This window comes from Scomber scombrus, chromosome 17 (assembly GCF_963691925.1).
Source record: "Scomber scombrus chromosome 17, fScoSco1.1, whole genome shotgun sequence".
NCBI classification, from domain to species: domain Eukaryota; kingdom Metazoa; phylum Chordata; class Actinopteri; order Scombriformes; family Scombridae; genus Scomber; species Scomber scombrus.
Window position 1 is genome coordinate 171695 of NC_084986.1, and position 24938 is coordinate 196632.

Genomic DNA, 24938 nt, shown 5'->3' on the forward strand with positions numbered 1-24938 from the left:
TGTTCATACTGAGCTGTGACATCATCAGTGTGCAGAATCAACAACCAATCAGCAAGCAAAGAGAGAGAGAGACGGCTGTTCACCTGTCTCTCTCTCTCCACCTGTCTCTCTCTCTCTGTCTCTCTCTCTCCACCCGTCTGTCTCTCTCTCCACCTGTCTCTCTCTCTCCACCCGTCTGTCTCTCTCTCTCTCTCTCTCTCCACGTCTCTCTCTCTCTCTATCTCTCTACCTGTCTCTCTCTCTCTCTCTCCACCCGTCTCTCTCTCTCCACCCGTCTCTCTCTCTCTATCTCTCCTCCTGTCTCTCTCTCTCTCTACAGTTTGAGTTCATCAGCGATCTTGGAGGCGATGTTTTTGAAGTTGATTGACGTTCCAGAGATCCGTTTGAATCGGACGCCGTTGAGCGAGAGGCGGGGCAGTTTGCAGACCTCCATCTCCCATTGGACGAGGCTGTCGGCGTGGCCGTCGCCATGGACGCAGAGCAACAGGAAGTTCTCGCGCTGCTCATAGTCGCAGTTGTTGGCGTCCAGAACTTTCCGGATCTCCTTCATCATGTCGGCCGGCTCCAGAGACGACGTGGTCTTCATGCTCCATGTGAAGCGCAGGGAGCGAGGCTTCGACTCCTTCTGCTGGGGAGGAGACGCAGGAGACGCAGGAGGCGCAGGAGATGCAGGAGGCGCAGGAGACGCAGGAGGCGCAGGAGACGCAGGAGACGCAGGCTCCTCCCTCTGATCAGACACCGGCCGACTGGAGGAGGAGGAGGAAGAAGAGAGGAGGAAGAGGAAAGGAAGAGGAGAAGAGAGGAGCAGGAGGAAGAGGAGAGTAGGAGGAGAAGGGATGAGCAGGAGAAGAGAGGAGGAGAAGAGAGGAGGAAGAGGAGGAGAAGAGAGGAGAAGAGGAGGAAGAGGAGAAGAGAGGAGGAGGAGATAGGTGGAGGAGCAGAGAGGAGGAAGAGGAGAAGAGAGGAGGAGGAGATAGGTGGAGGAGCAGAGAGGAGGAAGAGGAGAATAGGAGGAGGAGGAAGAGGAGCAATCATAGTGTTAATATAATAATCACACATTCATTCAGAGCGTTTTTTCTGTGACTAAAATCAACTTGATTAAAATCAATCTTTAGTTTCTTTTCTTCTAAATTACAATCTGAACATGAACGTGATGCAGGTTGGTTCTGCTTCCTCAGGGCCCGGTTCTGTTAACTTGTTAGCTTTCTTTGAGTCAGCAGGATGTCTGGTCCCAGTCTATCAGACCTTTACTCATCAACATGGACCCGACCAGGACCAGGAGCGTACCTGCGGCTCAGTCTGGAGGTGAGTTTGGAGAACAGGAAGTTGGCCCCTCTGGCCCGTGACTGGTCATGTGACCCGTTGTAGGTGGCGGAGCGGCGTTCTCTCAGCTGGCCTCCGTGGAACGTGCTGCGGCTGGCAGAACCTCGAGGGAACCGGCCGCGGTCCGGAGGGGAGCTCACACTGTGGGTCGAGGCCCCGCCCACCGAGCGCTGGGGGGGCGTGGCTGTTACACTGGGGGGGGGCAGAGAGAGAGGGGGGGGGTTACATCACTGAACCGGGTCTGAGCTCAGATCCAGACTACCTGTCCCCTCTGGTACCTGGTCTCCTTCCCGTTCTGGACCGCAGAGTTCCTCTCGCTGCAGACGGTGTTCCTCCTCGTCATACCCGAGCTCTGAAACACAGTCTGAGGTTTAAAGCTGCTGCTCCTGGATCAGCTACCAGAACTCAGCTGTGTCCTGGATCAGCTACCAGAACTCAGCTGTGTCCTGGATCAGCTACCAGAACTCAGCTGTGTCCTGGATCAGCTACCAGAACTCAGCTGTGTCCTGGATCATTATATATATATCTATATATAGAGTGACAGCTTTAGAGCGTCTGGTACTCACGGTTGGAGCGGCAGACTTCTTCCTGCGCTCCGGGATGTCGGCCATGTTGGGGTTGTTGGCGTTCCCCAGAAGTGGACTGCCCGACTCCACTGGACTGGACCTCCTGCTGTGACCTCCGACCTCCTGCTTCACCTCCTCTGTAGCGGTGTGACTCCTCCTGGGGGGGGCGGCCGAGGACCCTGCAGGAGAGGAGAGGAGAAGTTAAAAAGAGATCTGCGGTCCGGGTCCCGGTCCGGTCCCGGTCCGATCCGGGTCCTGGAGCTCACCGTGGTCGCTGCTCCTCTTCTGTTTGGAGGAGGAGGCGCGCTGGCCCAGGAGGCGCGCAGGAGACGGGCTGCTGCCGGTCTGCCGAGGCTCCACCTGCGGGAGACATCGTGTTATCACAGCTGATCTACGACAGGAAGCTGAACCGAGCGGTTACCACGGCGACGCTGACCTCAGCAGAGCGGCGTCCCAGCAGCAGGTAGGTGGCCGTGATGTCATCGTACTTCCTGTTGGTGAGCGAATCGTTGATCTTCTCCCTGCTGTAGCCCATCGCCACCATGCGCTCTGTAACCATGGAGACACAAGTTAGAGCGAAGCCGCTTTCTGGAGCTTCTGAGCGTCAGCGGGGACGAAGGCGGGTCTGAGTACCGATGGTGTTCTGGTCTCTGAGGTCCTGCTCCAGCTCCAGAAAGGGTTTCAGGGCGTCGCTGTCGTAGCCGGAGTTGATCCAGCGATCCTTCATGATTTGCTGCGGAGGGAAACGGGAAGGATGAAGGATCAGAGAGTCTTCCTCAGTATAAAACATGCTGCGTGTTTGTCAGGTTCTGACCTCCAGAGTTCCTCGCTTCCCCGGGTTCAGAACCAGGAACCGCTTCAGCAGGTTTTCACAGTCAGTGGACATGTAGAAGGGGATCCGGTATTTACCTCGCAGCACTCGCTCCCTCAGCTCCTAAAACAGCATGACGATGAGGAGGATGATGAAGGTTATTATGAAGCTGGTTTCATCCAGTGTTTGACTGTCAGCACACTGGGTCAACACAGAATGTTCCCTAATGTTCCCTAATGTTCTGTAATGTTCCCTAATGTTCTGTAATGTTCCTAAATGCTCCTTAATGTTCCGTTATGTTCCCTAATGTTCCCTAATGTTCCCTAATGTTACTTAATGTTCCTAAATGTTCCCTTATGTTCTGTAATGTTCCCTAAATGTTCCATAATGTTCCCTTATGTTCCCTAATATTCCTAAATGTTCCCTACGGTTCCCTAATGTTCCGTTATGTTCCCTAATGTTTTGTAATGTTCCGTTATGTTCAGTAATGTTCACTAATGTTCCCAAAATGTTCCGTAATGTTCCGTAATGTTCCATAATGTTCCATAATGTTCCCTAAATGTTCTGTAATGTTCCATAATGTTCCCTTATGTTCCCTAATGTTCCTAAATGTTCCCTAATTTTCTGTAATGTTCTGTAATGTTCCCTAAATGTTCCCTAATGTTCTGTAATGTTCCTAAATGTTCCCAAATGTTCCCTAAATGTTCTGTAATGTTCCATAATGTTCCCTAAATGTTCCCAAATGTTCCGTAATGTTCCCTAATGTTCTGTTATGTTCCTAAATGTTCTGTAATGTTCCCTTATGTTCTGTAATGTTCCCTAATGTTCCGTAATGTTCCTAAATGTTCCCTTATGTTCCCCAATGTTCCGTAATGTTCCTAAATGTTCCCTTATGTTCTGTAATGTTCCCTAATGTTCCCCTATGTTCCCTAATGTTCCGTAATGTTCCGTAATGTTCCGTAATGTTCCCTTATGTTCTGTAATGTTCCCTAATGTTCTGTAATGTTCCGTTATGTTCCCTAAGGTTCCCTAATGTTCCGTTATGTTCCCTAATGTTTTGTAATGTTCCGTTATGTTCACTAATGTTCCCAAAATGTTCCGTAATGTTTCATAATGTTCCCTAAATGTTCCCTAATGTTCTGTAATGTTCCATAATGTTCCCTTATGTTCCCTAATTTTCTGTAATGTTCCATAATGTTCTGTAATGTTCCATAATGTTCCCTAATGTTCTGTTATGTTCCTAAATGTTCCCTTATATTCTATAATGTTCCATAATGTTCCCTAAATGTTCCCTAATGTTCACTAATGTTCTGTTATGTTCACTAATGTTCCCAAATGTTCCCTAATGTTCACTAATGTTCTGTAATGTTCTGTTATGTTCACTAATGTTCCCAAATGTTCCCTTAAGTTCTGTAATGTACCCTAATGTTCATAAATGTTCCCTAATGTTCTGTAATATTCCCTTATGTTCCGTTATGTTCCCTAATGTTCCTTAATGTTCCCTTATGTTCCCTAATGTTCCCAAATGATCCATAATGTTCCTAAATGTTCCCAAATGTTCCCTTATGTCCCCAGATATTCTAAAATGTTCCCTAATTTTCCCAAATGTTCCTAAATGTTCCCTAATGTTCCCAGATATTCTAAAATGTTCCCTTATGTTCCCTTATGTTCCCAAATGTTCCTAAATGTTCCCAGATATTCTAAAATGTTCCCTAATTTTCCCAAATGTTCCCAGATGCTTTCATTGTCGGACCTTCAGGTTCTGTCCATCAAACGGCAGCGAGCCGCTGACCAGAGTGTAGAGAATCACTCCCAGACTCCAAACGTCCACCTCTGGACCGTCATACTTCTTCCCCTGAAACACATGAACACATGAACGCTGACAGTCAGCTGATGAACACATGAATGGGTGACAGTCAGCTGATGAACACATGAATGGGTGACATTCAGCTGATGAACACATGAATGGGTGACAGCTGATGAACACATGAACACTGACAGTCAGCTGATGAACACATGAATGAGTGACAGTCAGCTGATGAACACATGAATGGGTGAAAGTCAGCTGATGAACACATGAACGGGTGACAGCTGATGAACACATGAACACTGACGGTCAGCTGATGAACACATGAATGAGTGACAGTCAGCTGATGAACACATGAATGAGTGACAGTCAGCTGATGAACACATGAGTGACAGTCAGCTGATGAACACATGAGTGACAGTCAGCTGATGAACACGAGTGACAGTCAGCTGATGAACACGAGTGACAGTCAGCTGATGAACACATGAACACATGAACACCGACAGTCAGCTGATGAACACATGAATGAGTGACAGTCAGCTGATGAACACATGAACACCGACAGTCAGCTGATGAACACATGAACACCGACAGTCAGCTGATGAACACATGAATGAGTGACAGTCAGCTGATGAACACATGAGTGACAGTCAGCTGATGAACACATGAGTGACAGTCAGCTGATGAACACGAGTGACAGTCAGCTGATGAACACATGAACACATGAACACCGACAGTCAGCTGATGAACACATGAATGAGTGACAGTCAGCTGATGAACACATGAACACTGACAGTCAGCTGATGAACACATGAACACCGACAGTCAGCTGATGAACACATGAATGAGTGACAGTCAGCTGATGAACACGAGTGACAGTCAGCTGATGAACACATGAACACATGAACACCGACAGTCAGCTGATGAACACATGAATGAGTGACAGTCAGCTGATGAACACATGAACACCGACAGTCAGCTGATGAACACATGAATGAGTGACAGTCAGCTGATGAACACATGAACACTGACAGTCAGCTGATGAACACATGAACTCCGACAGTCAGCTGATGAACACATGAATGAGTGACAGGGTGAAGGTACCTGGAAGAGTTCGGGAGCTGCATACGGAGGAGAACCACAGAACGTGTCCAGTTTCCCACCGACAGTGAACTCATTACTGAAGCCAAAGTCTGCGATCTTTATATTCATGTCTGCATCCAGGAGGAGGTTCTCTGCCTGCAGGAGGAGGAGGGGGAGGAGGAGGAGGAGGAGAGAAGAGGAGGAGGAGAAGGGGGGAGAGGGGGAGGAGGGGGAGGAGGGAGAGAGGAGCAGAAAGAGAGGAGGAGGAGGAGGAGAGAGATAGGAGGAGGAGGGAGAAAGAAGGAGAGAGAGAGAGGGAGGAGGAGGGACAGAGGAGGGGGAGGAGGGAGAGAGGAGCAGAGAGAGAGGAGGAGGGAGAAAGGAGGAGAAGGAGGGAGAGAGGAGGAGAGAGAGAGGAGGAGAAGGAGGGAGAGAGGAGGAGGAGGAGGAGGGAGAGAGGATGAGAAGGAGGGAGAGAGGAGGAGGAGGAGGAGGAGGGAGAGAGGAGGAGAAGGAGGGAGAGAGGAGGAGGAGAAGGAGGGAGAGAGGATGAGAAGGAGGGAGAGAGGAGGAGGAGGAGGAGGAGGGAGAGAGGAGGAGGAGCAGGAGGTGTTATAGTACTCTGATGGTGTGTTTAATGTCAGCTGGTAAATCAGAGCTTCAGTGTTACCTTCAGGTCTCGGTGGACGATGCGTCTCTGGTGGCAGTACTGAACCGCAGACACTATCTGGAGAGACAGACAGTATTATGGGATGCAAGAGTGTTACCATGGTAGCAGCAGAGAGTGTGTGTGTGTGTTACCTGTCTAAACTTGGCTCTGGCCTCCTTCTCCTTCATCCTCCCGTGAGCTACGAGGTAGTCAAACACCTCACCTGCACACACACCCACAGGTCAGAGGTCAGAGGTCAGAGGTCAGCTGGACTCACAGGTAAAGATGAAGCTGTGACTCACCTCCACTAGCGTACTCCATCACCAGGTACAGAGTCTTCTCTGTCTCTATCACCTCAAACAGCTTCACTGCAGACACACAGGTGAGACAAGTGAGACAGACAGACAGGTGAGACAGACAGACAGGTGAGACAGACAGACAGGTGAGACAGACAGACAGACAGGTGAGACAGACAGACAGGTGAGACAGGTGAGACAGACAGACAGGTGAGACAGACAGACAGGTGAGACAGACATACAGACAGGTGAGACAGGTGAGACAGACAGACAGGTGAGACAGACAGGAGAGACAGACATACAGACAGACAGGAGAGACAGACATACAGACAGACAGGTGAGACAGACAGACAGGTGAGACAGACAGACAGGTGAGACAGACAGACAGGTGAGGTGTGTGTTGTGTTACTCACCAATATTTGGATGATTTAAGATTTTCATTATTCTGACTTCTCTGAAGAGCTGAAAGACAGACAGGTAAGGGTGAGACAGGTAAGGGTGAGACGGGTAAGGGTGAGACAGGTAAGGTGAGACAGGTAAGGTGAGACGGGTAAGGGTGAGACGGGTAAGGGTGAGACAGGTAAGGTGAGACAGGTAAGGGTGAGACAGGTAAGGGTGAGACGGGTAAGGTGAGACAGGTAAGGGTGAGACGGGTAAGGGTGAAACAGGTAAGGGTGAGACAGGTAAGGTGAGACAGGTAAGGTGAGACAGGTAAGGGTGAGACGGGTAAGGGTGAGACAGGTAAGGTGAGACAGGTAAGGTGAGACGGGTAAGGGTGAGACGGGTAAGGGTGAGACAGGTAAGGTGAGACAGGTAAGGGTGAGACAGGTAAGGTGAGACAGGTAAGGGGGAGACAGGTAAGGGGGAGACAGGTACTGATCAGTATCAGTTATTGATCAGTATCAGTTATTGATCAGTTATTGATCAGTATCAGTTATTGATCAGTATCAGTTATTGATCAGTTATTGATCAGTATCAGTTATTGATCAGTATCCGTTATTGATCAGTTATTGATCAGTATCAGTTATTGATCAGTATCCGTTATTGATCAGTTATTGATCAGTATCAGTTATTGATCAGTATCCGTTATTGATCAGTTATTGATCAGTATCAGTTATTGATCAGTATCCGTTATTGATCAGTTATTGATCAGTATCAGTTATTGATCAGTTATTGATCAGTATCCGTTATTGATCAGTATCAGTTACTGATCAGTTATTGATCAGTATCAGTTATTGATTAGTTATTGATCAGTATCCGTTATTGATCAGTTATTGATCAGTATCAGTTATTGATCAGTTATTGATCAGTATCAGTTATTGATCAGTTATTGATCAGTATCCGTTATTGATCAGTTATTGATCAGTATCAGTTATTGATCAGTATCAGTTATTGATCAGTATCAGTTATTGATCAGTAGTTTCTCACCTTCTGCAGGCTCGTCGGGTTCAGTTGAGTCTTATCAATGATCTTTATCGCCACCTATCAGAAAACAATCACTGATCAATACTCCTGTTAGTGGTGCCTGTCTGTCTCTCTGTACCTGTCTGTCTCTCAGCCTCCTGTCTGTCTCTCAGCCACCTGTCTGTCTCTCAGCCTCCTGTCTGTCTCTCTGTACCTGTCTGTCTCTCAGCCTCCTGTCTGTCTCTCTGTACCTGTCTGTCTCTCAGCCACCTGTCTGTCTCTCTGTACCTGTCTGTCTCTCAGCCTCCTGTCTGTCTCTCAGCCACCTGTCTGTCTCTCAGCCTCCTGTCTGTCTCTCTGTACCTGTGTCTCTCTGTACCTGTCTGTCTCTCAGCCTCCTGTCTGTATCTCTGTACCTGTTTGTCTCTCAGCCTCCTGTCTGTATCTCTGTACCTGTCTGTCTCTCAGCCTCCTGTCTGTCTCTCTGTACCTGTCTGTCTCTCAGCCACCTGTCTGTCTCTCAGCCTCCTGTCTGTCTCTCAGCCACCTGTCTGTCTCTCAGCCTCCTGTCTGTCTCTCAGCCTCCTGTCTGTCTCTCATCCACCTGTCTGTCTCTCATCCACCTGTCTCACCTCTTTTCCTGTCTTGATGTGTCGTGCTAGCTTCACTTTAGCAAAGTTTCCCTTCCCGATGGTTTTCAGCAGTCGGTAGTTTCCAACGTGCGGCGTCTCGTCTGCGGCCGACGACGCTTTACTGCGGGCGGAGCGGGTCGCCACGGTAACACGACCATCGTCTGTTGAGGCATGCTGGGTAAAAAAAACAGACAGTCATATTCTCAATCAGCTGATCACCTGTATACACACGTACACACACACACACACACACACACACACACACACACACACCTGGACACAACACACACACCTGGACACAACACACACACATCTGTACACACACACACACACACACACACACACACACACACACACACACACACACACACACACACACACACACACACACACACACACAGCTGTATACACACCAGTAAACCGTGAGGAGGTGAGACAGGTAATGCAGACTCTCCGGTAACTCACCGTGTCTCCGTCCCGCTCTCTGACGGTGGGCAGCGGCGTCCTGGAGGACATGATCCCGGTCAGAGTGACATGAAGCCGGTCTGAGCGTCCGGTTCCCCCGGCATCCCCGGCTCCAGGCCGGGCAGAGGACCGGAGGGTTACCGGGACCGGAGGACCGGAGGGTTACCGGGACCGGAGGACCAGAGGGTTACCGGGACCGGAGGGTAACCGGGACCGGAGGGTAACCGGGACCGGAGGGTTACCTGGACCGGAGGACCGGAGGGTTACCGGGCAGACGACCGGAGGGTTACCTGGACCGGAGGTTAACCGGAACCGGAGGGTTACCGGGCAGCGGAGGGTTACCGGGCAGCGGACCGGAGGGTAACTGGGACCAGAGGGTTACCGGAACCGGAGGGTTACCGGGCAGAGGACCGGAGGATTACCGGGACCGGCTTGGTTCAGTGAGGACCGGACATGGACCCGCAGGAAGCCGAGCAACAGTTCCTCTCTGCGGGGAAAGTTATCCGGATGTGCCGTTCTATGCCCGGTGAGCCCGCAGCGGGTCCCGGTCTGTGTGCCGGTGTCCGTCTCGGCTCGGCTCGGCTGGACTCGGGGAAATGTCCCGCTTCGGTTCGGTTCGGTTCGGATCGTCCTCTCCGAACACTCAGTGCTAGCTCCGTTAGCCACATCCAAGATGGCGGAGCAACCAAACCCTGCCGCTGACGGGAAGTGACGTCAGGCACAGCGTCAGAAGTGATAGGCTTTACGGGCCGAGCGGCGGCGTCTGTTGTTGCTAGGGTGATTCCGGAAGTTTAAAAACGTTCATAATTAAATATAACACATTAAATCATAAATTAATTACTGTTTATAATTAATTAGATACGTTAATTTAATATATTGAATTATCAATTAATTACTGTGATTAATGTCATGACAGAAATACATACAACTATACAAAATAAAGATAAATTATAAATAAAGTCTTTGTGTTACTATGGTTACAGCACAGCTCAACAGGGAAACACTAAGAGGGAATCTGATGCTAAACAGACTGTAAATGTGTCAGATATCACTTGATATGACTAACTCACACTGATGAAGCTCAATAGAAGCTGAGGCGGGAGATGCAGAGAATGAGCTTCACTGCTGAATCCTGCAGGTGTTTACCTTCATATGAACAGTCATTAGTGCAGGTGAGTCACATGACCAGCAGGGGGCAGCAGAGTGTGTCTGACATCATTAGTGCAGGTGAGTCACATGACCAGCAGGGGGCAGCAGAGTGTGTCTGACATCATTAGTGCAGGTGAGTCACATGACCAGCAGGGGGCAGCAGAGTGTGTCTGATATCATTAGTGCAGGTGAGTCACATGACCAGCAGGGGGCAGCAGAGTGTGTCTGATATCATTAGTGCAGGTGAGTCACATGACCAGCAGGGGGCAGCACGGGCTGATAGATGCTTGTGACACACTGATGGGATCAATATTCACAGATGAATTGAATCAATAATGATTATTTGATGCTTATTAACAGTGATGGACAGACAGCTGTGATGAAGGTGATCTCTGATAAATTACATTCTTTTAAAAATTAGTTTCAGGGAATAAAAGACGATTTTTCAGGAGTGTCTGAAACATTAAAACAGTTCAGTTTGTTTTGTGTCTGTGTGAAAGTTGATTATTGATTATTAATCAGCTGATCGAGCTTCATTTTGTTCTGTATGAGTTTATAAAGACATAAAATAACATGATTAACAGAATAATCATTACTATTAACTCACCAATGAAGATAAAGGTAACGTTCAGTTTAATCAATAAACTGTGATGATGACTGAGAATTATTCATTATAAATGATGTAAAGTATTAATTAAAGCGCAGAGTTGCGCAGCAATAATAAATATTTAAATAGTTTTATGTTTTATTGAATTAGTTTATTCTGTCAACCACAATCAGCTGAAGAAGAGAAAAAAATTAAATCTGTTTGATTTTATTGATTTACATTATTATTTTTAATTCAACATAAACATATAAGGGTCAGTGATGTTTGTTAGTGTCCATGTGGTTTAGTTTAAATTTAAAGGGTTAAAATGTGAAAATAAACGTATGAATAAGTTGCACACATTCTTGTTTTGTGGACCCAGCATCAAATTTCTGCTTTTAATCCCTTTAGAGAGAATATATTAGAGGATTATGTTTCAGTGGTGGTTGATTATTGATTATTTATTACAATTCAAACTGTAACATGAAGAAGACATCACGACTCTCAGCTGACCGCCCTCTACAGATGTCACCGTGATGTCACCGTGATGTCATCGTGATGTCACCGTGATATCATCGTGATGTCATCGTGATGTCACCGTGATGTCACCGTGATGTCATCGTGATGTCACCGTAATGTCACCGTGATGTCACCGTGATGTCACCGTGATGTCATCCTGATGTCATCGTGATGTCACCGTGATGTCACCGTGATGTCATCGTGATGTCACCGTGATGTCATGACCACAGACCATCATCACGCTGACTTCACTCGATGATTTTAAAAAGAAGGGAAAAAATGAGTTTTCAAGTTTTTCTTTTATTTGTTTTTGTTGTTTTGAACATTGTTTACATTATTGATTATTGATCAGACGACACAGATCAATCACTGAAATTTAGACTGAGCTGAAAACAATCAATCAATCAATCAGTTAATCAGTCTGATGGATTCAATCAGCTCGTTGTGGTCAGATAAAGTTTCTGTTTCCGCGGGCGGCTGTGGATCAGGAGGTAGAGCGGTCGTCCTCCAATCGGAAGATTGGCGGTTCGATTCCCGGCTCCTCCAGTCCACATGTCGATGTGTCCTTGGGCAAGACACTTAACCCCTAATTGCTCCCGTTGCTGTGCCATCGGTGTATGAATGAGGTGAATGAGTTGTAGTGTAAAGCGCTTTGAGTGGTGGAAAAGACTAGAAAAGGCGCTATATAAGTACAGACCATTCACTGCTGCACAAAGGATTTGGCAATAAATAAAGTCATTGATTGGTCAGGTGTGTTACAGATAGATTGATAAAGGAACTTCACATCTTTTTACTGAATGTTTAACATGTGTTGCCTTCAACATGGCCGCCTGTTACCATGGAAACGCACAACACAGTTTACCGATACTGATTTTATGCTAACGTGCTAACGTGCTTCAGGTCTTCAGCCCGATCTGATTGATCTTGTTATTGATCCATTTGACTTTGACCATGGAGAAGAACGGCGGGCTGTGATTGGAGGAGGCGTGGAGGGGGCGGTTCTCCTCCACGCTGCGCCTGATGGAGCGAACGTCAGCAGCTGATAGGCCGGTTTTCAGAGAGAGGAGAGCCGACACGTGAGCGTCACTGAGGAGAGAAAGTGTGAATGTCTTTAAAACTATAAAACAGAGAAAGTCTCACAGGTGAGTTCATACTGTGCTGTTTTTATATATATATACACGTATATATTATTTATCACAGCAGGGTTCTCATACTCTACCTCACACAGATGGAAACATAGAAGACAATGTGATAATTTACTCAATAAATAAATGAGTGTATTGAATGTTTGTGTCTGGTTAGTTTAACTTCTTCTCTTCATTTAGTTTTAGTGTATAAATCTAAACATGTTTTACATCATTTATACAGAAATAGACAAAACTGAGACTGTCAGCAGCTCTGATGTGACCTGCTGCTGCTCTTTGTTAACTTGACTCCTCTCAGTATTTTTCCAGTGACTTCACACCTGTGACACCTGAGCCCCGCCCGGTCTCACCTCCCGTCTCCCATGGCAACCAGGTGGTTCTCACATAGCCGATGTGGGTCACATGTTCAGTGTTTGCATGTGATAGCACACACTGACCTGAAACCTGATCCCCACAGAGCAGGACCAGGAGGTAATGTCACCAAAACCTCAACCATACACACACACACACACACACACACACACACACACACACACACACATATATATACTGTTGCTCATAAAGTTGGAATCATGTACCAGGTGCAATGACAATATAAACTTCATCTATCAAGAAAGAATCATTTCATGAGAAGTAAAACTTATTTTATTCCAACTTTACGAGCAACAGTGTAAATATATATATATATATATATATATATATATATATATATATATATATATATATATTTATATATATTTATATATATATATTTACTGTTTATTTCCCCTAAAAAAATGATTCATTAAAGAGAGTCTGAACTCATCCAATCATTGTCTGTCTGTCTGTCTGTCTGTCTGTCTGTCTGTCTGTCTGTCTGTCTGTCTGTCTGTCTCTCACCTGTCTGTCTGTCTGGCTGTCTGGCTGTCTGTCTGTCTGTCTGTCTGTCTGTCTGTCTGTCTGTCTGCCTGTCTGTCTGTCTCTCACCTGTCTGTCTGTCTGGCTGTCTGGCTGTCTGTCTGGCTGTCTGTCTGTCTGTCTGTCTGTCTGTCTGCCTGCCTGTCTGTCTGTCTGTCTCACCTGAGGTCGGGGAACGTCCTGCTCAGACAGACCATCTCCAGTTGGACACTTCCAGGATCTTGTAGACGCAGAATTTCAGCGATGTTGCAGAACATCGAACAGAGCCAAGAAGAGTCCTGAGGACGCAATACTACAACCTGTAATACTGTAGTACTACTGTAGTACTACTGTAGTACTACTGTAGTACTACACTGTAATACTGTAGTACTACACTGTAATACTATAGTACTACTGTAGTAGTACTGTAGTACTACACTGTAATACTGTAGTACTACACTGTAATACTGTAGTACTACTGTAGTATTACATGTGTGAGCATGCACGTGTGTGAGCGTGCACGTGTGTGAGTGTGCACGTGTCTCACCCCCTCAGTGAAGAATTCGTTGATCTTTTGAGCGTCTTCAATCATCCGCTGAGCTCCATCCAGCTGCTGCTCTCTGCTCTTCTTCCTGGTCTTCATCATCCTCTTCACATACTGAAGACTCACATCCTGATGGAGGACAGACAGCACGGCCTGCAGGAAGACAGGTACAGAGAGACAGGTAACACACAGACAGGTAACAGACAGACAGGTACAGAGAGACAGGTAACAGACAGACAGGTACAGAGAGACAGACAGGTGTCTCACCTGTCTGCAGGCTGGTTTGAGGTCAGTGAGGTCACTCAGCTGTTGGTTCAGAGAGTCGAGCAGAGAGTCAACGACAGGAAGTGACCCGTCCAACCAACCAGACGTCCACAGCTGACTGCAACACACCTGAACACACACACACACACACACACACACACACACACACACACACACACACACACACACACACACACACACACACACACACACACACAGTGTGTTTAAGCTTCAGTACCCTGCTGTCAGTGACTGAGTGACACTGTCTGTTTCTCTGTGTGCTGGGACAGAGTGAGACAGGTGTACCTTCAGCTGGCTGGGACAGGTGAGACACCTGTACCCACAATCCTTCAGGGCAGACAGAGTGTCCAGACAGCGGCATCTCTGTGGCTCCGACACACTTCCTGTTCCTGTGATGTAATCCCTGAGGACAGGTACAGGTGAGTTTTATTGGTCAGGTCTCTGCAGGTATCTCCATGACAGGTACAGCAGCTGATCTCACCTGAACTGCTCCTCACAGGCCAGGTGAGCCTTCATCACCGAACGGACGTTACCGTGGTTACCCTTCACAAAGTCCTCCATAGACGTCTTGTAGCTGAAACACATGACACACCTGTCACACCTCTCACACCTCTCACACCTGTCACACCTCTCACACCTGTCACACCTCTCACTTCTGTCACACCTCTCACACCTGTCACACCTCTCACTTCTCTCACACCTGTCACACCTCTCACACCTCCCACACCTCTCACACCTCTCACACCTGTCACACCTGTCACACCTCTCACACCTCTCACACCTGTCACACCTGTCACACCTGTCACACCTCTCACACCTCTCACACCTCTCACACCTGCCACACCTGTCACACCTGTCACACCTCTCACACCTCTCACACCGTTCACACCTCTCACACCTCTCACACCTCTCACACCTGTCACACCTGTCACACCTGTCACACCTCTCACACCTGTCACACCTGTCACACCTCTCACACCTGCCACACCTGTCACACCTCTCACATCTCTCACACCTCCCACACCTCTCACACCTCTCACACCTGTCACACCTGTCACACCTCTCACACCTGTCACACCTCTCACACCTCTCACACCTGTCACACCTCTCACATCTCTCACACCTCTCACACCTGTCACACCTCTCACACCTGTCACACCTGTCACACCTCTCACACCTGTCACACCTCTCACACCTCTCACACCTCTCACATCTCTCACACCTCTCACACCTGTCACACCTGTCACACCTCTCACACCTCTCACACCTGTCACACCTCTCACACCTCTCACATCTCTCACACCTGTCACACCTCTCACACCTCTCACACCTCTCACACCTGCCACACCTGTCACACCTGTCACACCTCTCACACCTCTCACACCGTTCACACCTCTCACACCTCTCACACCTCTCACACCTGTCACACCTGTCACACCTGTCACACCTCTCACACCTGTCACACCTGTCACACCTCTCACACCTGCCACACCTGTCACACCTCTCACATCTCTCACACCTCCCACACCTCTCACACCTCTCACACCTGTCACACCTGTCACACCTCTCACACCTGTCACACCTCTCACACCTCTCACACCTGTCACACCTCTCACATCTCTCACACCTCTCACACCTGTCACACCTCTCACACCTGTCACACCTGTCACACCTCTCACACCTGTCACACCTCTCACACCTCTCACACCTCTCACATCTCTCACACCTCTCACACCTGTCACACCTGTCACACCTCTCACACCTCTCACACCTGTCACACCTCTCACACCTCTCACATCTCTCACACCTGTCACACCTCTCACACCTCTCACACCTGTCACACCTCTCACACCTGTCACACCTCTCACACCTCTCACACCTCTCACACCTGTCACACCTCTCACACCTGCCACACCTCTCACACCTCTCACACCTCTCACACCTGCCACACCTCTCACACCTCTCACACCTCTCACACATGTCACACCTCTCACACCTCTCACACCTCTCACACCTGTCACACCTCTCACACCTGTCACACCTGTCACACCTCTCACACCTGTCACACCTCTCACACCTCTCACACCTCTCACACCTGTCACATGTACCTGCTGAAGAAGTTCTCCAGGTGAGCTGTGATTCGCTCAGCTTTGCTCTGCTCTCCAATCACACACCTGAACTTAGCCAGGAAGCCGTCTATAACCTGGAAACACAGACACCAGAATATATCCATCACCCAAAACTGGAATATACAGATAAACCTGCCACACACCTACAGAGCTAATGACCCTGTCTCACCTGTATCTCACCTGTAATGACCCTGTCTCATCTGTAATGACCCTGTCTCACCTGTAATGACCCTGTCTCACCTGTAATGACCCTGTCTCACCTGTAATGACCCTGTCTCACCTGTATCACACCTGTAATGACCTGTCTCACCTGTAATTACCTGTATCACCTGTATCTCACCTGTAATGACCCTGTCTCACCTGTATCTCACCTGTAATGACCCTGTCTCACCTGTAATGACCCTGTCTCACCTGTATCTCACCTGTAATGACCCTGTCTCACCTGTATCTCACCTGTAATGACCCTGTCTCACCTGTAATGACCCTGTCTCACCTGTATCTCACCTGTAATGACCCTGTCTCACCTGTAATGACCCTGTCTCACCTGTAATGACCGTGTCTCACCTGTAATGACCCTGTCTCACCTGTAATGACCCTGTCTCACCTGTAATGACCTGTCTCACCTGTAATGACCTGTCTCACCTGTATGACGTCGACAGCCAGTGGACTGAAGTAGTAGTGGTCTAAGAGCTCAGGTGTCTTCCCGCTCAGCCAGCTCTCCTCTTCTTTCTTCAGCGCTGTGCTGAGACACGACTTCACTTTGTCCTGAAGGAGAAACAGATCAACATGTTTGTGGCTTTACGTTCGACACAATGACGCAGACGTGAAGAACAAAGTAATATCAGCTCAGTCATTTCCTTCTCTGACTGCTCCACACATTAGAAATGAAGCTCTATATGAGAACAGATCATCACAAAATATACCAAGAAGAAAACCATAACTTTACATTTCCATCAGACAAACTTTTTAAGACCGTAAACATTAATATTGAAAATTCATCTTTTTCCAGCTGTTATATTGTTTGTTTCTATATGTCGTTATTTTACACCATAAACACTTCAGTGTTTAACCTTCCTGTCGTCCTCCCGGGTCAAATTGACTGTTCCTTCTTTCCTCCCTCCCTTCCTTCCTTCCTTCCTTCCTTCCTTCCTTACTTACTTCCTTCCTTCCTTCCTTCCTTCCTTCCTTCCTTCCTTCCTTCCTTCCTTCCTTCCTTCCTTCCTTCCTTCCTTCCTTCTTTCTTTCCTCCTTCCCTCCTTCTGTCTTTCTTTCCTTCCTCTCTCCTTCCTCCTTTCCTCTTTTTTCCTTTCTCCCTCCCTCCTTCTTTCCTTCTTTCCTCAGTCCTTCCTTCCTTCCTTCCTTTCCTTCCTCCCTTCCTTCTTTCCTTTCCTCCCTTCCTTCCTCCCTCCTTTCCTTCCTTCATTCCTTCCTGACCTCCTTCTTTCGTCTCTCCTTTCTTCCCTCCCTCCTTTCCTTCCTTATTCCTCCTTTCCTTCCATCCTTCCTTCCTCCATCCTTTCCTTCCTTCCTTCCTTCCCTCCTTCCTTCTTTCCTTCCTTCCTTCTTTCCTTTCCTCCTCCCTTCCTTCCTTCCTTCCTTCCTTTCTCCCTTCCCCCCTCCTTTCCTTCCTCTCTCCCTCCCTTCCTGCCTTGACTCGAGGGTTAGTGTGAGCTGGATTGGTCACCTCAGTGTGGGTCAGGTACTGTTCCTCCAGCTGGGTCAGGTTCTCCTGCAGCAGCAGAGAACCCAGACAGGCCGTCTTTATCTTCCCATCCAGTTCTTCATGCTTTAATATTTCACTGAAGGAACAAACACACGGTTGGACGTCAGAAGGAAACATCTGGAGCTCTGCACAGTTCACATGTAGATTCCTATCATGCCACAATAATCAGAAGCAGACCTGTGAGTCTCTGAGTTGATCAGAGATTCACAGAGAAACAGTCCATCTATTTTACATGTTGTAGAATCAGATATTATCTGCTGATCAGGATGTGTGGAGCTGCTCTGTGTAGCAGTCTCAGTTCAGAAGTTACAGACTGTTAAATAAATAAATAAATACTGTGAAAGAGTTCTACTTCAATCTGCTGAAGCTTCATATTAACTTCAGATCAACTTTTAAATCCATGTTTCCACAGAAGGAGGACTGTGGGTTTAGTCCTCCATCACTTCCATTGTAAACATGATGAAGGGATCTTCTAATGGTCAGTATGAACAGGAGGAATCATTACAGTAAACATGATGAAGGGATCTTCTAATGGTCAGTATGAACAGGAGGAATCATTACAGTAAACATGATGAAGGGATCTTCTAATGGTCAGTATGAACAGGAGGAATCATTACAGTAAACATGTTGAAGGGATCTTCTAATGGTCAGTATGAACAGGAGGAATCATTACAGTAAACATGATGAAGGGATCTTCTAATGGTCAGTATGAACAGGAGGAATCATTACAGTAAACATGTTGAAGGGATCTTCTAATGGTCAGTATGAACAGGAGGAATCATTACAGTAAACATGATGAAGGGATCTACTAATGGTCAGTATGAACAGGAGGAATCATTACAGTAAACATGATGAAGGGATCTTCTAATGGTCAGTATGAACAGGAGGAATCATTACAGTAAACATGATGAAGGATCTTCTAATGGTCAGTATGAACAGGAGGAATCATTACAGTAAACATGATGAAGGGATCTTCTAATGGTCAGTATGAACAGGAGGAATCATTACAGTAAACATTATGAAGGGATCTTCTAATGGTCAGTATGAACAGGAGGAATCATTACAGTAAACATGATGAAGGGATCTTCTAATGGTCAGTATGAACAGGAGGAATCATTACAGTAAACATGATGAAGGGATCTTCTAATGGTCAGTATGAACAGGAGGAATCATTACAGTAAACACACGGACTGGTTTAAGACTAACTGGAAACACTGTGAACTCTTCCTTTAAAGCATCTCAGCAGCTAACAGAGGGTTTAAGTCTTTAACTCAGGAGGTATAAACAGCTACAGCCAGACTCTCACAGTGGGTAACAGTGGTTGACCCAGAACAGCAGGTAGGTGCAGTCGTCCGTCTGGAGGCCCGACGCAGCGAGCTGAGTCAGCCGAGTGGAGAATCTCTGCTGGTAGAGTCCGGCGTAGATGTTCAGGATGTCCATGTGAGGAGGGTAACAGTCCATCACCCTCCTCACCACCGTCAGCAGGTCCTCCTTCACACGCTTCCCCAAACGACACACCTGCACAGGTAGCACAGCGACAGGAGCTCAGAGGACACATTCACACCATCACAGACTTCACTGAGAGCTTATAATAATAATCAGGGTCTTAGTATTACCCTTCCCTCTCGTGGGTGGGTTAGGGTTGGTTTGTGTGGAGCTGGCAGAGGTTCCTGCACTGCTCACCTGTTCACCTGTTCACCTGTTCACCTGTTCACCTGCACACCTGCACACCTGCTCACCTGCTCACCTGCACACCTGCACACCTGCTCACCTGCTCACCTGTTCACCTGCACACCTGCTCACCTGCTCACCTGCTCACCTGCTCACCTGCTCACCTGTTCACCTGTTCACCTGTTCACCTGTTCACCTGCTCACCTGCTCACCTGTTCACCTGCTCACCTGCTCACCTGTTCACCTGTTCACCTGCTCACCTGCTCACCTGTTCACCTGCTCACCTGCTCACCTGTTCACCTGCTCACCTGCTCACCTGCTCACCTGTTCACCTGTTCACCTGTTCACCTGCTCACCTGCTCACCTGTTCACCTGCTCACCTGCTCACCTGCTCACCTGCTCACCTGTTCACCTGCTCACCTGCTCACCTGTTCACCTGTTCACCTGCACACCTGCTCACCTGCTCACCTGCTCACCTGCTCACCTGCTCACCTGCTCACCTGTTCACCTGTTCACCTGCTCACCTGCTCACCTGCTCACCTGCTCACCTGTTCACCTGCTCACCTGCAGGTCCTCAGCTCATCAGACCTCACAGTTAGTAGACCCGCTCTTGTTTTTCTTGTGTAGATTCCCAGTTTCCTGATTCCTGTTGCTTTATTGGATCCAGAACGCCCCCACGGACCCCCCACATCCCCCCACCCTCCCCAGACCCGGGAACCCAGCTCCACTCAGCTGGACTATTTATATTTAGACTCACTTGTAAAATAAATCCCATTCTTATTCACAGTAGGACTGGTGTCTGAGGTTCATAATGTGACGATTGAAGGATCACAAAGCCATTCTTTAAAGGTGAATAAATGATAAATGAAATAAATGAATGTAATGTTGACTCCTTCAAACAGTCAAACTTACATCAGTTCTATCAACAAATGAAATGAGGATATTAATCCTTTGTTCAGCTTCCTGAACGTGATGCAGCAGCAGGTCACATGACTGCACTGACTTCCTGTTCATGTTAAAATGTGTTTAACATTTCTGTCTCCCAGACAGAACCATGACAGGAAGTGATGTCACTGAGGACTCACCTCCTTCTTCACAGGTGAGGAGAGCAGGTCTGCTCCTCCTGCCTCCTCCTCTGCAGCCTCCTTCAGTCTGGACTCCACCATCTTACTCAGCAGCTCGTTGTGACTGCTGAGACACTTCTGAGGTCTCCACGCTGGGACTGGACCCTCACCAGCACCCGCCCACCGCCGGTCCTGCTCCTCCTGCTGCTGGATGGAGGCCACGGCGCTCCGCAGGGCCCACACCTCCCCCGAGGAGGAGGAGGAGGAGGTGAAGGTGTTGTGGACAGTCATCAGTATCTGCAGCCGCAGAGCCTCCAGCTCCCTCTGCAGCTGGTCCTGCTCCTCCTCAGGAGAGTCCTGACTGAACAGCTGCTCCTCCCTGATGATGAGCTTCCTGCTGATCTCCTCCAGCTGCTCCTCCTGCTGCTCCTCCTCCTGCTGCTCCTCCTGCTGCTCCTCCTGCTGCTCCTCCTCTGCATGAAGCACAGCAGATTACTCACCTCAACAACATGTTGAAAATGACAGCATGGAGCAGCAGAACCTGATCAGACACCACAGAGGTTCTCCTGGTTCAGATCAGCAGGAGAGTTCTATCTGAGGTTCTGTTGGTTCTATCTGAGGTTCTGTTGGTTGTATCTGAGGTTTTGTTGGTTCTGTTGATTCTATCTGAGGTTCTGTTGGTTGTATCTGGGGTTTTGTTGGTTCTGTTGGTTCTATCTGAGGTTCTGTTGGTTCTAGCTGAGGTTCTGTTGATTCTATCTGAGGTTCTGTTGGTGGGGTTGGTTCTATCTGAGGTTCTGTTGGTTGTATCTGAGGTTCTGTTGGTTCTATCTGAGGTTCTGTTTGTGTGGTTGGTTCTATCTGAGGTTCTGTTGGTTCTATCTGAGGTTCTGTTTGTGTGGTTGGTTCTATCTGAGGTTCTGTTGGTTCTATCTGAGGTTCTGTTTGTGTGGTTGGTTCTATCTGAGGTTCTGTTGGTTCTATCTGAGGTTCTGTTGGTTCTATCTGAGGTTCTGTTGGTTCTATCTGAGGTTCTGTTGGTTCTATCTGAGGTTCTGTTGGTTGTATCTGAGGTTTTGTTGGTTCTGTTGATTCTATCTGAGGTTCTGTTGGTTGTATCTGGGGTTTTGTTGGTTCTGTTGGTTCTATCTGAGGTTCTGTTGGTTCTAGCTGAGGTTCTGTTGATTCTATCTGAGGTTCTGTTGGTGGGGTTGGTTCTATCTGAGGTTCTGTTGGTTGTATCTGAGGTTCTGTTGGTTCTATCTGAGGTTCTGTTTGTGTGGTTGGTTCTATCTGAGGTTCTGTTGGTTCTATCTGAGGTTCTGTTTGTGTGGTTGGTTCTATCTGAGGTTCTGTTGGTTCTATCTGAGGTTCTGTTTGTGTGGTTGGTTCTATCTGAGGTTCTGTTGGTTCTATCTGAGGTTCTGTTGGTTCTATCTGAGGTTCTGTTGGTGTGGTTGGTTCTATCTGAGGTTCTGTTGGTTCTATCTGAGGTTCTGTTGGTTCTATCTGAGGTTCTGTTTGTGTGGTTGGTTCTATCTGAGGTTCTGTTGGTTCTATCTGAGGTTCTGTTGGTTTTATCTGAGGTTCTGTTGGTTCTGACCTGCATTGTGGTTCTTCTGTTTGCGGTTCTTCCAGATCTTTCTTGGGATCTTCAGTTTGGGTCGCCTCCTCCTGTCTCCTCCTCGGTTCTCCTCAACCTCGTCGCCTCCTGCAGAACATTCAGCACCAACATGTTTATTATATTTATATTATTATATTTATATTATAACATGTTTATTATATTTATATTATAACATGTTTATTATATGTATATTATTGATGTTCTGTAGAACAGGCTCAGCTGGACCTGAACAAACATTCATTAACTCCTGTTTCTGTGACGTCACAGTTGGTTTAATAACAGTCTGATTATTAAAACTTACAGATTTAACTTCATGAATCTGAACGTTGAGCAGAGTTTAAAGCTTCCTACCTTTCATCTCTCTGGCGCTGGATTCTCTGACGGAGCTGCGCGGAGGAGGGGCGGAGTCACCGGCGTGACGGGGCGGAGTCACGTGACTGACTGACTTTTACAGGACCTGCTGCTCCTCCTCTCCTCTCATCCTCCTCTCATCCTCCTCCTCCTCTTCTCTTCTCCTCCTCCTTCCCTCTTATCCTCCTCCTCCTCCTCTCTTCCTCTTCCTCTCCCCCTTTCCTCCTCTCTTCCTTTCCTCCTCCTCCTCTTCCTCTCCTCCTCCTCCTCTTCCTCCTCTTCCTCTCCTCTCCTCCTGACTGTTACAGGAGCTGTTTCTCCTCCTCATGGTTACGTGTTATCAGTTTATTGATTCTTTCTTTCTTCTTATTGATTGTTTTTTTCTTTCGTTTCTGACTCATTTAAAATATAAATAAATAAATAAATAAATAAATAAATAATCATCTTTAGTTTGGATTTAATAAATATTTAAATATATTTATGAAACTGACGGATAATAAAATATATAAACAGTTTCCATCATGACTCACCGCTGATGCTCTGCTGCCCCCTGCTGGACAGAAAGGACCACATCAGGACCAGAACCAGGACAGAAAGGACCAGGACTGAACCAGAACCAGGACTGAAAGGACCAGGACTGAACCAGAAACAGGACTGAACCAGAACCAGGACAGAAAGGACCAGGACTGAACCAGAAACAGGACTGAACCAGAACCAGGACAGAAAGGACCAGGAATGAACCAGAACCAGTACAGAAAAGACCAGGACTGAACCAGAAACAGGACTGAACCAGAACCAGGACAGAAAGGACCAGGACTGAACCAGAAACAGGACTGAACCAGAACCAGGACAGAAAGGACCAGGAATGAACCAGAACCAGTACAGAAAAGACCAGGACTGAACCAGAAACAGGACTGAACCAGAACCAGGACTGAACCAGCTGCTGCAGCATCTCAGCTGATTTTAAACACTTTCACTTTCTGTTGGAGCTCTGACATCACTGCATCCATCCAGCGTGTGTGTGTGTGTCTCTGTGTGTGTCTCTGTGTGTGTGTGTGTGTGTATGTGTGTGTGTGTGTGTGTCTGTGTGTGTGTGTGTGTGTATGTGTGTGTGTGGGTCAATGACGTATAAGTATTTAGAACAACTCAATTGTAGAATAATAAAAGCAGCATATCTAATGCAGTAGTTCAAACATTCAGAATGTTGTGAACCTGAAGATTCATATTATACTTTTGAAATTAAGTGATTTTAGTGGGTTTTTCAAGATTAATTGGCACTGGCCTTAAAAAGAGTCATGTGGTGCGACCACGATTCATCTTGAAATAAATTAATTTACTTAACACGCTTCACATCTTTTTTTTACAAGTTTTCAGTAATATAAAGTGTTTGGAAACAAAGTATTTATATTTTTTTTAAGATATTTCAAGATGAATCGTGGTCGCACCAAATGACTTTTTTTTCAGGCCATTGCCAATTAATCTTGAAAAACCCACTAAAATCACTTTCACATTATAATATGAATCTTCAGGTACACAACACTCTGAATGTTTGAACTACTGCATTAGATATGCTGGTTTTATTATTCTAGCATTGAGTTGTTGAAAATCCTTATACGTCATTGACCCGTGTGTCTCTGTGTGTCTCTGTGTGTGTGTGTGTGTGTGTGTGTGTGTGTGTGTGTGTGTGTGTGTGTGTGTGTGTGTGTGTGTTGCATTGCACACATCAGTCACCATGGCAACACAACATGAACAACAGAGGAAGTTTTTGGGGTTTTTTGTTCTCTGCAGCCGTTGAGAATGTTTTAATTGATCTCTGATGAGAACTGAGAGCTTCTCGTTATACAACCCCGATCCCAATGACGTTGGGACGTTGTGTAAAACGGAAATAAAACAGAATACAATGATTTGCAAATCCTTTTCAACCCATATTCAATTGAATACAAAGACAGATATTTAATGTTCAAACTGATAAACTTTGTTGTTTTTTTGCAAATATTCACTCACTTTGAATTTGATGCCTGCAACACGTCCCATGTTTACCTCTGTGTTCCAACCTTTGCTTTTAACACTCAATAAGCGTTTGGGAACTGAGGACACTAATTGTTGAAGCTTTGTAGGTTGAATTCTTTCCCATTCTTGTTTGATGTACGACTTCAGTTGCTCAACAGTCCGGGGTCTCCGTTGTCGTATTTTGTGCTTCATAATGCGGCACACATTGGGAGGCAGGTCTGGACTG

The 24938-nt window shown here is 47.1% G+C and overlaps 2 protein-coding genes and 1 long non-coding RNA gene across 3 annotated transcripts; 1 reads left to right on the forward strand and 2 right to left on the reverse strand.

The window, feature by feature from the left end:
* On the reverse strand, positions 1–9710 carry LOC133997272 (MAP/microtubule affinity-regulating kinase 3-like). The gene is given in 17 exon segments (XM_062436847.1): positions 1–746; positions 1288–1515; positions 1602–1675; positions 1890–2068; positions 2156–2297; positions 2299–2438; positions 2523–2622; positions 2704–2823; positions 4454–4555; positions 5612–5746; positions 6261–6317; positions 6392–6462; positions 6542–6607; positions 6949–6997; positions 7964–8017; positions 8572–8745; positions 9037–9710. Coding segments are annotated over 17 exon segments (2175 nt in total). The 5' UTR covers positions 9088–9710; the 3' UTR covers positions 1–313.
* Positions 6638–6917, forward strand: LOC133997280 (uncharacterized). Its single transcript, XR_009927283.1, has 3 exons — positions 6638–6681; positions 6725–6783; positions 6869–6917. It is a non-coding gene; the product is annotated as an uncharacterized LOC133997280 (long non-coding RNA).
* A 2476-nt stretch (positions 9711–12186) lies between the features above and the next one.
* Positions 12187–24736, reverse strand: LOC133997980 (tumor necrosis factor alpha-induced protein 2-like). Its single transcript, XM_062437719.1, has 14 exons — positions 24707–24736; positions 23233–23356; positions 22331–22438; positions 20749–21200; positions 19299–19510; positions 17954–18068; positions 16912–17034; positions 16249–16343; positions 14622–14714; positions 14426–14543; positions 14123–14248; positions 13850–14008; positions 13495–13610; positions 12187–12376 (listed from the first exon to the last, which is right to left on the reverse strand). Exons 1-14 carry the CDS (start codon positions 24734–24736, stop codon positions 12187–12189), a joined length of 2061 nt encoding a protein of 686 aa, XP_062293703.1.
* Positions 24737–24938: the final 202 nt, after the last annotated feature.